General features: G+C 44.5%; 1 protein-coding gene across 3 annotated transcripts in view; it reads left to right on the forward strand.

Annotated features, from left to right (window-relative positions):
- The window catches only part of SPON1 (spondin 1), a 535,993-nt gene that overhangs the window by 323,093 nt on the left and 199,463 nt on the right, over window positions 1-13,437 (forward strand). The window contains exons 9-10 of one of the 3 annotated variants that reach the window (XM_066583267.1): window positions 2,868-3,008; window positions 6,582-6,657. The exons of the other annotated variants lie outside the window; for them this stretch is intronic. Coding sequence (XP_066439364.1) covers window positions 2,868-3,008; window positions 6,582-6,657 — 217 coding nt within the window. The remainder of the gene's footprint in view (window positions 1-2,867; window positions 3,009-6,581; window positions 6,658-13,437) is intronic. 3 annotated transcript variants of the gene reach the window in all.

The following is a 13,437-nucleotide window of genomic DNA, read 5'->3' on the forward strand; positions in this document are numbered from 1 at the left end:
AAGACTGCCTGTAAAAAAAGCAGTGTGATGTAATGCTATAGCATTACGTCATACTGCAGGAGCGATCAAAGCATTGCATGTTAAAGTCCCCCAGGGGGACTTTAAAGTAATGTAAAAAAAATAATCAATAAAGTTTTTTTAATTGTTAAAAAAAAAAAAAATTCTAAAAGTTTAAATCACCCCCCTTTTGCCATATCCATTATTAAAAAATCTAAATCATAAAATAAAAATAGGTTTTTGATATCACCGCGTCCGTAAAAGTCCGATCTATCAAAGCAGTGCATTATTTTTCCTGCATGGTGAACGTCGTCTGAAAAAAAAAATAAAGAACGCCAGAAATACACTTTTTTAGTTACCCTGTCTCCCAGAAAAAATGCAATAAAAAGCGATCAAAAAGTCATATGAATTCCAAATTGATACTATCGTAAACTACAGGACATCCCGCAAAAAATGAGCCCTCGCTCAACTGCGGAAAAATAAAAAAGTTATCGCGCGCACAAAATGACCGCAGAAAATAATTGAAAAAAATTAAATATCTTAAAAAAAAAATACAAGTACTACAGCAAAAACAATACTATATAAGTTTGGTATCGTAGCAATCGTACCGACCCATAGAATAAAAATATCAGGTCGTTTTTGTTGCAGTTTGTGTGCTGTAGAAACAGGACGCACCGAAAAATGGTGGAATGTCGGGTTTTTTTCCATTTCTCTCCGCTAAGAATTTTTAAAAAGTTTTTCAGTAAATTATATGGTACAATAAATAGTGCCATTGAAAAATACAACCCGCAAAAAACAACAAGCCCTCATACAGCGATGTGGACGGATAAATTAAGGAGCTACAATTTTTTAAAAGGGAGTAGGAAAAAGCAAAAAAGCTCCGTCACTAAGGGGTTAAGCCAAATTATGCGTGCGCACATGCCGATGTGCATCAGCCCTTATAGACGGGTCTTTGCCATTTGTCCTTACCCATACGTGCACTTGCGGTGTATTACTAAGGACGGCCTCACGAGGCGTATGTGCGCTGTGCAGGGCGCATGATCGTGGGCTCTTTCACCACACCACTTTATGGCACTGCTGCGACCGCTAACATGGGTGCGGTCCTGGCAGCGCCAGGTTTGAGTAGGTGGCACAGCCTGTTTAGTAGGTGGGGTAAGTGACTTGTTGGCCAGTCAGCTGACTCGATTGGCTGGTCAGTTGACCTAGTAGGCCTTAGTGGAATCGATTAGCCGTGGTAATACACTCAGTTATGGCGCGATTCTATGCAGGCGGGGCCTCCGGTGTGCAATTGCGCCCGAAAATAGAGAATGTCGCCTTTTTTTCTCAAAATATGTGCGGGAAAAAACGAACGTGAAGGAACCCATTGGCCGAATATTAGCCCGACCCGGACTGTATGGCTACAGGACTGCAGACCGTACGGACAAAGGGGGCACCAACAGTAGGTACCGCAGAATGCCCCGCCCACTATAAGCCCCGCCCAGCCGGGGGGACGACATACTTTACAGCGGACGTGATGTTTACCTTTTTGCTAGCGGTTATGTATGATGTCCGATGAGGTCACATCTACTAGCGGTTATGTATGATGTCCGATGAGGTCACATCTACTAGCGGTTATGTATGATGTCCGATGAGGTCAAATCTACTAGCGGTTATGTATGATATCCAATGAGGTCACATCTACTAGCGGTTATGTATGATGTCCGATGAGGTCACATCTACTAGCGGTTATGTATGATGTCCTATGAGGTCACATCTACTAGCGGTTATGTATGATGTCCGATGAGGTCACATCTACTAGCGGTTATGTATGATGTCCGATGAGGTCACATCTACTAGCGGTTATGTATGATGTCAGATGAGGTCACATCTACTAGCGGTTATGTATGATATCCAATGAGGTCACATCTACTAGTGGTTATGTATGATGTCAGATGAGGTCACATCTACTAGCGGTTATGTATGATGTCAGATGAGATCACATCTACTAGCGGTTATGTATGATGTCAGATGAGGTCACATCTACTAGCGGTTATGTATGATGTCCTATGAGGTCACATCTACTAGCGGTTATGTATGAGGTCCGATGAGGTCACATCTACTAGCGGTTATGTATGATGTCCGATGAGGTCACATCTACTAGCGGTTATGTATGATATCCAATGAGGTCACATCTACTAGTGGTTATGTATGATGTCCGATGAGGTCACATCTACTAGCGGTTATGTATGATGTCCGATGAGGTCACATCTACTAGCGGTTATGTATGATGTCCGATGAGGTCACATCTACTAGCGGTTATGTATGATGTCAGATGAGGTCACATCTACTAGCGGTTATGTATGATGTCCGATGAGGTCACATCTACTAGCGGTTATGTATGATGTCCGATGAGGTCACATCTACTAGCGGTTATGTATGATGTCCGATGAGGTCACATCTACTAGCGGTTATGTATGATGTCCGATGAGGTCACATCTACTAGCGGTTATGTATGATGTCAGATGAGGTCACATCTACTAGCGGTTATGTATGATGTCAGATGAGGTCACATCTACTAGCGGTTATGTATGATGTCCGATGAGGTCACATCTACTAGCGGTTATGTATGATGTCCGATGAGGTCACATCTACTAGCGGTTATGTATGATGTCCGATGAGGTCACATCTACTAGCGGTTATGTATGATGTCCGATGAGGTCACATCTACTAGCGGTTATGTATGATGTCCGATGAGGTCACATCTACTAGCGGTAATGTATGATGTCCGATGAGGTCACATCTACTAGCGGTTATGTATGATGTCCGATGAGGTCGTCCTGTCCCGTGACGCTCACTGATATATATATCTGCCATCTTCTGCTTCTATCTAGTCACCCAACAAGCCAACCATACCACAAGATAAGATCCGCCCGCTGACCAGCCTCGACCACCCGCAGAGCCCGTTCTACGACCCGGAGGGAGGGCCCATCATCCCCGTCGCTAGAGTGGTGATAGAGAGGATTGCCAGGAAGGTAGGTACCACGAAATATCACGCAGAATCCATGAGATACACAAACTGTGCATCTGTGTACGACACAAACCAACATATACATAAGAGGGCTTGTTAGAGGGCTTGTACAAGAATGCCAAGGACAGCGGGGAGCTGGCTGATTGGTTGCTATTTCTTACACTGCTGAGGTAAAATGAAATCTGCGCTGTGATTGGTTGTCATTTCTTATACTGCTGAGGTAAAATATAAGCTGCGCTGTGATTGGTTGTCATTTCTTATACTGCTGAGGTAAAATATAAGCTGCGCTGTGATTGGTTGCTATTTCTTGTACTGCTGAGGTAAAATGCAAGATGCGCTGTGATTGGTTGCCATTTCTTATACTGCTGAGGTTAAATGAAAGCTGCGCTGTGATTGGTTGCTATTTCTTGTACTGCTGAGGTAAAATATGAGCTGCGCTGTGATTGGTTGCTATTTCTTGTACTGCTGTGGTAAAATATGAGCTGTGCTGTGATTAGTTGCTATTTCTTTCACTGATGAGGTAAAATGCAAGATGCGCTGTGATTGGTTGCTATTTCATATACTGCTGAGGTAAAATATGAGCTGTGCTGTGATTAGTTGCTATTTCTTGTACTGCTGAGGTTAAATGAAAGCTGCGCTGTGATTGGTTGCTATTTCTTGTACTGCTGAGGTTAAATGAAAGCTGCGCTGTGATTGGTTGCTATTTCTTGTACTGCTGAGGTAAAATGAAAGCTGCGCTGTGATTGGTTACTATTTCTTATACTGCTGAGGTTAAATGAATGCTATGCTGTGATTGGTTGCTATTTCTTGTACTGCTGAGGTTAAATGAAAGCTGTGCTGTGATTGGTTGCTTTTTCTTTTACTACTGAGGTAAATTACAAGCTGTACTGTGATTGGTTGGTATTTCTTGTACTGCTGAGATAAAATACAAGCTGCGCTGTGATTGGTTGCAATTTCTTCAACGCAAGGTACATCACCTAATTATATATATATACACAAAGCAGGGTAAAGCACATAGTGTATTTATATATATGTACACAACACAGGGTATACCACCTAGCATATACACATATATACACCAAACAGGGTATATCACATAATATATATACATTTACCACGCAGGGTATATTACCTTATATTTATATGACGCAGGGTGTATCATCTAGTATACCTGTATATATACAAAACACAAGGTATATCACCTATTTTATGTATGTATAATAGGTGATATACCCTGTGTTCTGTGTGTGTATATATATATATATATATATATACATACTATTTCACAGAGTGCAGAGCAGTCTGGGTAACAATCAAAGCAGACTAGACTCATTAATATTAATCTTTATTGGAAAAAAATGACTACAAAAACCATACACACCAGGGCTGGACAACTGGGGCGAAAGTCCTTATGTGTTGTATTGGACCTCAACACCCGGCAACAAACAAACATGTACGGGACTCAGACGCACGTGAGAGAGGATGAGCCCTCAGCTATGGTCACGCATGTGGACCTATAGCATGAGACCCCGTATACAGCTGGTGTCTCAGTGTAGACGCTAAGTGTAATTCCAATATGATCAACTCAGTTCTTGAAGTGAGTTGATATTATAGATATATATATATTAGGTAATATACCCTGCGTTGTGCATTTATATACATACTAAGTGATATACCATGCGCTGTGTATAGTTTGCATTGTGTGTGTATATGTGTGTGTGTGTATATATACTGCGTGATAAACCCTATATATATATATATGTATCATATGTATAGATAGATAGATATATACACCAGGCGAAATATCCTGTGTGGTGCATATATATTTATGTATATTAGGGGAAATACCCTACATATATATACACATATACAAAACGCACGGTATATCACCTATATTATATATGTGTGATATACCATGTGATGTATGTGTATACATATATATATATATATATATATGAGGTATACCATGTGTGTGTATATATATATGTGTGTGTATGTATATATGTAATACCATGTGTTGTATGTGTGTGTGTATATATATATATATAAAAGGCGGTATACCCTGCATTGTGTGTATATATACATATATACTAAGGGCTCTACCTTATATCTGGCCCTCGGTGGTCTTACAAAGTGATGAGCCTTATGGTTCCTCAAATGTCTTAGCTCTCCTCATCCTAGTCCAGACTCCCAGCAGCCCCCTCCCTCCCTCGCCATATTGACTGTCTGCAGCCAGCCAGGGTTCAGGCTCTTTTGGGTGTCCCACTGTGTGTTCCACACTCCCAGACTCCCCAGGCAGCAAGCAGCCCCCTCCCTCGCCAATGTCAGACTCTCAGCATCATCACAACAACACGAGTCCACCGTCCATGACACCACCAGACTCACTGCTGAGGTAAAATGCAGGATGTGCTGTCATTGGTTGCCATTTCGTATACTGCTGAGGTAAAATGAAAGCTGCGCTGTGATTGGTTGCTATTTCTTGTACTGCTGAGGTAAAATGCAGGATGCGCTGTGATTGGTTGCCATTTTGTATACTACTGAGGTAAAATGCAAACTGTGCTGTGATTCAATGTTAATTCTTGTACTGCTGAGGTAAAATACAAGCTATGCTGTGATTGGTTGCTATTTCTTGTACTGCTGAGGTTAAATGAAAGCTGTGCTGTGATTGGTTGCTCTTTCTTTTACTACTGAGGTAAAATACAAGCTGTACTGTGATTGGTTGGTATTTCTTGTACTGCTGAGATAAAATACAAGCTGCGCTGTGATTGGTTGGTATTTCTTGTACTGCTGAGATAAAATACAAGCTGCGCTGTGATTGGTTGCAATTTCTTCAACGCAAGGTACATCACCTAATTATATATATACACAAAGCAGGGTAAAGCACATAGTGTATTTATATATATGTACACAACACAGGGTATGCCACCTAGCATATACACATATATACACCAAACAGGGTATATCACATAATATATATACATATTCATCAGCATAGACTGCTGAATGACGCTGCCCCAGCCCCCTGCATGATCCCTGCAGACTATACAGGCCGGTATTTTGTCGCAGCCTGCTGCAGTCCCCGGGGCCCGACAAAAATACCGGCCTGTAATAGGGCCGGTAAAATAAAAATACCGGCACCGGCCTGGGCGATAAAAATACCGGCACCGGCCTGGGCGATAAAAATACCGGCACCGGCCTGGGCGATAAAAATACCGGCCAGGCCGGTGATTTACCGGTCGGGTGGCAACCTTAGCTGGGAGGCTCAGTAAATCTTCTGTCCAGGAACATCACGATATACTAATATACAGAATGTATTAAAGGGTTTAATAATCTTTTTTACATTACTGTATGTAGATAATCAGCTGAACAACGTATGAGGCTCCTTGAGGTTGAGCAGCGTGAATTAACGCCCGGCTCCATTGTGCGACGCGTCTCAGTGCTGTTTGATTAATGTACAAGGAGTATTACTGAAGCTTATCACACCGAAAACTCCAGCGCTCATTAGTACCAAACTGATCACTAATTGGAGCGGCAGCTCACGTTATACAGTCCATTAATTACATCTTATGTCTTACAGGGAGAACAATGCAATATAGTCCCCGACAACGTAGATGACATCGTAGCTGATCTCGTCACCGAAGAGAAAGAAGAAGGTAAAATCATCATGTGGCTCCAATTACATCCTTGGGCTCCACATTGGATCCAGTAGATCTCATGGAAAGGGAAAGACAATGCAGAGAAGGATCCCCAATATATGGATTTACACAATCAGCATTGTCCATATAGCATTCAATTCTGATAGTTCCCAACATGAAGATGTCTTCTTCTTGGTCTGAACCGAGGTGTACCACTAGGGGTCACAATTGTGATCTGGCCCCCTAGCTGGGAGGGGGGCCCTCACTACATAAGATTTGCAAGCGCAAATCACGGCATGCAGTGTCGGCAGGGAGCAGGAAGACCCTACTAATCAATGAGTGTAATACGCAGTGAATGGAGGCAATGAAAGTCAATGGACTATTTCATTCTTCCATGCACTCCTGCGTTTCCATACACACGAGAAATAAACGGCAGCATGCTCTATTTCTCTGCATGTCAAACGCAGCCCTTGTATAGGCTGCATGTGATACGCTGTCCGTACGCATGCATTGTGTAGGTCAGTGTTTCCATATGCATCCCCGCTCTGAACTAAGTGGGGAATAAAAAATAAAAAGTCACACTGCGCATGTCCGTGACGTGTGATTCGCTGGCATGCGCAGTCCTAATCGCGGCCCGTACACGTCCTCTGCCGGCATTGATTATGGGCTGTAATGAGTACAACGCTGCAGGAGGCTCGCAGCATTGTACTCGTACACCCGTGTGAAGAAGCCCTTTGGGTCACTTTACATCAATGTTGGAGGTTCAATTTGGAGCCTCCACTACTAAATTCACTAAAAGAAACCAGGACAAAATAGTGCAGCGTGCAGCACTACTACATCCTGTAAAATGACGGACTGACACCAAACAGACCCCGTTATAGTCATTGGGGTCTGTTTGGTTGATCCATTTGGCCGGGGGATGCTGCCCACCGAAAAGCAGGATAACAGAAGCACTAATGAGAGTGAGCCCGAATATGTGTAATGTACGTGTAGCTATTATGTAGATCTGAGTCATGTATTAAGTGCAAAGGCAGCAATACACTTTTAGGCTGGGTTCACAGAGGGCGGAATTGCCGCGGAAATTCCATCCGGAATTGCACCACGGCAAATCCGCCTGCAGCCGCTAATCCCGGGATTAGCCAGCCATGTGGACGAGATTTGTGAAAATTTTGCAAAGCCGGCAAAAGTCATCGTTGCGGCGCGGATTCCCTGGCCGCAGCATGAACATTCTTTTTTTTTTCATTGCAGCTATGCTCCCCTCTATGGGAGCGCCAGCCACAACAGAAAAAAATGCCGCCAAGCTGCTCCAAAACCAGCGCTTTCCCGGCGGCCAAACCGCGAGATTTCCATCGGGAATACGCTATGTGGGAGCCGCGCCTTAAGGCTGCCTTCACGCGTGACAGATTTTGTTGCAGATCTGCAGCAGATTTCAACCTTTTAACTGAATTCAAATTGGAAAGGTGAAATCGGCTGCAGATCTGCTCCAAAATCTGCGGCAAATCGTTAGCATATGAACGTACCCAAAAATGAGTTTGTGTGTCTCGCTTCAGGCAGAAGGACGACACTGGCGTCTCAGTGTTACTGTTACATTAAAGGAGTTAACTGACATTTTAACCCCTTAAGGCCTCCTACCTACTTGTGTTAACAATGCGTTTTTTATGCGAATGTCAATGGTACTTTCTAATGTTAAAAATGCATCGCACAAAAATCACAAAGCACAAATAAATATGTGGGGTTTTAATTAAAAAAAATGTATACTAATAGGGCAAAAAGCACAAAACAATTGTTTTTTTTTTACTTTTTTTTAATTTTGACACGGTTTTGATCTTTTTTTTTTACACTATGTGTGTCCATGTAGGGGACTTGCACCATAGCACCTATGATCGCTATTATAAAGCTTGTTATAGGGATCATGGGCACTGGCAATGCAGGATACCTGTATCTGGCATCCTGTTGCCATGGCAACCCGTTGGGCTCTCTGCGATTACATCGCAAGAGTCTGATGATGTCACAGAGGGAGCGCACTGTGCACTGTCCCCCCATTCCCTCATTGACCCTTCCGAGTCTGCTGCTCTGTATTACATGCAACGAGACCAGAAAACCCAAATAATACAAGCAGCAGGAGAAGAATAAACCAGACACACAATGATATTCGGGTGAAAATAGAGAATTTTATTGATTTTACAATTTTATTAATGAGGATGATTTGATGAATATTTTAAATAAAAGCCAAGGATATGTTAGATCCATTGACGTTCACTGATTCAGGGGAAGGCGAAAAAACCCCAATAAGGGGAAAAACTCCTTCCCGACTCCACTGAGGGCAGTCAGACAAGTTCCCTGGATCAGTAATTGTAATAAACTAATCCAGGGGAAGGCGAAAAAACCTCATTGAGCGTCTGCTAATTCAGCTTCAGATGAGGAAAAACTCCTTCCCGACTCCGCGCACGGCAGCCAGAACCGTCCCCGAATCAATGTCATTTGTAACAAGAAGGTGACCAAATATTTGGGAAGTGGCCGAATCGGGGGAAGGGAACGGGGCAGTTGTATTGATCCAGAGGAAGGAAAGAAAAAACCCCTTTAACACATCTGCCAATTTGTCCTGATATAAGGGGAAAAACATTCCTTCCTGACTCCGAATATGGAATTGGAAATTAGTCCCTGGATCAAATGCCCATGCAGATACTCGCCTCATCTCCATCCGATGTCGCGGGCGCCGCCGGTGAGTTCTGTCTTGATAGTAGAGTGGTGAATCCCTGATGTCTTGAAGAATCACCAAGGTCTTGAAGTCATCCTAGAGGTCCGAAGATTCACACAGGCGGTGGGCACAGGAGGCACGGGCTGCAGGACAGAAGGCGCTGGTCCATCCTACTGTGTCCAACTAGGTGCCAGAAATGAGAAGTTGGACACAGGGTGCTGAGCTGGCGCATCTTCTGGCAAATCCAGGTGGCCGGTACCTACAGCAAGCTACAAGAGGAAGAAATAACCAGAGATATAATAGAAGTATATAATATTTTCTCCTCTTCTAGACACTTGGCATGGAAATATAACATTCAGTAAGTCTTCACTTACGGGGAAAGGTTTAAATGGTGGCACTATTCTCCTCTGCTCCAGTTCCTCCCAGCACACGTCTCCGAAAAACGGGTGGCTCCTGATGTTTCCGGTCAGTCCCAGGCGCCTCTCCGGATCCTTCTGTAGCAGCTTCTTGATGAGATCTCTCAGGTCGGCATCCAGCCACGGTGGAAAGTTCGGCTTGTCAGTGGTGATCGACTGCCGGACGATGTGTAGCTGTTGGCCATCAAAAAATGGTGAATGTCCGGTTGCCATTCTGGACACAACGATGCCCATACTCCACCAGTCCACTGCTACGTTGTAGGCTTGCTTCAGGATCATCTCTGGGGCCATGTAGCGGGTTGTTCCTTCCACTCCGCGGATCTTGCTGGACGCAGTCAGACCGTCTTGCGCCAGACCCAGGTCGATAATTCGGATGTGCCCATCTCTGTCCAGCATGATGTTGTCTGGCTTGATGTCTCTGCAATGAAAAGAAAATCCTTTTTAGAAACAGCGCCTCTCCTGTCCATGGCTGTACCTGGTACTGCTGCTCAGCCTCATTCAAGTGCATAAAGCTAAGCCGCAGAACCTGACAGCTCATGGAAAACAATGAGAATATCAATCCTGTTCCTCTTGCCGATGCACGATGCCACGCCGGTGGAGAAACTGGAGGCCGCAGATCAGCTCCGCTGTGATGAACCTGATGAAGAGAGGAAAGTGTTTAGTATCAATGGTGATCATTCTGGATAACTGCTGCACAATGTCATCTTACCTCTAACATCACCGATCCGCCCGCCGTACCCCAGAACTGGTTACTCACTGTGTAGTGGGACGGTTCAGTTTACCCGATACGGTAATCAGGGTCTGCAGGCTGCCGCCGGACAGGTACTCCATGACGAAGTAGACGTGATCCTCAGACTGTAGCGTGGCACTGAGATGACACAGGAACGGGCAATCTCTGGCTGCCAGAAGTAGTCTTCTCTCTCGCTGAAGCTCTTCTTTGTTGTCCTCCTCCTTGTTGATCATCTTGATGGCCTTGAAGATGCTTCGGCGACGGACTGATGCCAGGACGACCTAAGGAAAAAATGCAAAATAAGCATTTCGATTCTTCAAAATCCCTGATATATGATTTACAAAACATTACTGTATACCATCCCCCACACTATAATTGGTAATGGTGGGGAATGTACTAAATATTTTCACTATAAGGTTGAGGTCAGACGAGCGTTTTTTTGTCCGCTTTCACAGGGCGACAAAATCACGCAATTTTTTTGTGATGCAATAGCACTACAAAGCGCATGTATGTGAAGCCCCTGCTTTCCAATGGGTTCCTTCACATTAGTGATGCTTTGTAGTTGCTACATTGTAAGAAAATAAAATAGTGGCATGCTGAATATTGCCACCATATGCCATTTTTTGTAGCCCATGTGTCCCTATTAAGCCTTCCTTTGTGTTGCATTGCATTGCACAAAATCGCGTTTTTCGTGCGGTCCGATGCAATTTTTACAGTAGGAAGTCCTACTGTCTGTCCCTAAAATAAGCCCTAGCTACATTAAAAAAAACTATACAATACAAAACCAGCTAGTCACAATATCGCCGTGACAAAACGCAGCAATATCGCACAGAACACGGCTGCGATATCACTGCGATTTTCTAGCGGCAATATCGCTATCGCCCGTGTTAAAGGGGCCTAACACTACGACTAAGACTTTACATCTGATTAAGAAGAAAAATAGAAGTGTAAAACTTACCTTGCCGAAGCTGCCCCTGCCCAGTACCTGATGGAACCTGAACCCTCTGATGGTGAGTCGGGCGCTGGACCTGGGTGTAACGGCGGGGGTGCTGGGTCCTGAAGGGAGAGAATAAGGAATACCATGTGGAAGAAATGTAAGAAGACGAGCAGAGAACATGAGATGAGTCTCTAGAAAATTTCAGAATGGCGCTATTTCTTGTCTGCGGCCTGCTGAGTGATTCCCCAAAATATGGCATCACCCAAACCATAACGACCCGTATAATATTGGGGAGATTTAGGAAACGGTCTAAAAGAAAAATGGTCGTTGCTGCCCCCAACAACCAATCACAGCGCAGCTTACATTTTGTATTCTGCTCTTGTAAAATCAATACCGCACTGTGATTAACTGACTGACTGCGCTGTAATGTACATAAGGACCATCTAGCCAACTATCACACTAGGACCCCCCCATCACCCCCCCCCCCCCCTACAATGTATAAAGTGGACGTACACACTGGTTATATGGGGGCATTTACCATAAACACATCTACAACCACTTTATAGGCAGTAAATGTCCCCATGAAGGACGCTCCCTACCTGCTCTTGGCTCCTCATCTGCCCTCCTCCTCTTCTTCCTGGGGTCTTTATCCAGGCTGTCTCCTCTCTTCCTCTTCACTTCTCCCTTCCTCTCCATCTTTTTCTCTCTTTTTATTCTCTTCGTTCTTTCCACTGGATGTAATCCCGTAGAAATCCCGCAGAGCAATCCAACAATCTTCCACACACGGCAGTCGACGGTTGGAAAGTGAGCGGCAGTTGGCTGGTGACATCATAGAGGCTGCCTGGCACATGCCATGCGGGACCTGCAGGTCCTGCATGTACCTACTCTGCTGCCATATACATTGTACTGTGGGCATCATGAGGGGCATCTGGGGTGTAGATGGGCACATAAATTCATGGTTGGGTTCCCCAATGGTGTAATGTTAAAAATAAATGGGAGACTGAGGCTAAGATGGTATGCCTGGTATATCTGGGTTGGCAGTGATGCCCATATTTCACTTCAGGCTCACTGGGGTCTGCTCTAAGTGATCCCATTGTCACTGGGGTATATGAAGTGTATAGGGGCGCAGGAATACTTGGATGGGCTCCATGTTTTAACCATTTAATGACCAAACTGTTTCAGGTCTTAATAACCAACGAGTTTTTAAACGTTTTCATCCCATTTCAGGAGCCTTTGCTGTTATATTTTGTCGTTGACCTCGCTGACTGAGGGGCTGTTTGTGGGACAGGTTGTATTTGTAATGGCACCATTTTGGGGTGGAGATAATGTATTGTATAAGTTTTATTTAGTCTTTGGGAAGGATGGAAAACCTCAAATTCCTCCAATGTTTTTGGGGATTTATTTTCCCGGCGGTATAAATAATCTGATCTCTTTATTCTTCTGCGGTGTTCACTATGTGGGATGAATATCACAATAAGTGAGTCCGGGGTTGATGTGATCATAAAGATACCAGATTTATTTAGTTCATCAGAATAGCACATATTTAGCTGTTTAAGGCTGGATTCACACGAACGTATATCGGCTCGGTTTTCACGCCGAGCCGATATACGTCGTCCTCATGTGCAGGGGGGGGGGAGGATGGAAGAGCCAGGAGCAGGAACTGAGCTCCCGCCCCCTCTCTGCCTCCTCTCCGCCCCTCTGCACTTTTTGCAATGAGGAGAGGCGGGACGGGGCGGGGCTAATTTGCGGAATTTAGCCGCACCCCGTCCTGCCTCCTTTCATTGCAAATAGTGCAGAGGGGTGGAGAGGAGGCAGAGAGGGGGCGGGAGCTCAGTTCCTGCTCCTGGCTCTTCCATCCTCCCCCCCCCCCCTGCAGATGAGGACAACGTATATCGGCTCGGCGTGAAAACCGAGCCGATATACGTTCGTGTGAATGCAGCCTAAACCACTTGTCATTTGTAATCAATGGCAGCGCGGGGGCATTTTTTTTTCTGCAGACAATTTGCACTCACAAAAA

The sequence above is a fragment of the Eleutherodactylus coqui genome, chromosome 11, assembly GCF_035609145.1.
Source record: "Eleutherodactylus coqui strain aEleCoq1 chromosome 11, aEleCoq1.hap1, whole genome shotgun sequence".
NCBI lineage: Eukaryota > Metazoa > Chordata > Amphibia > Anura > Eleutherodactylidae > Eleutherodactylus > Eleutherodactylus coqui.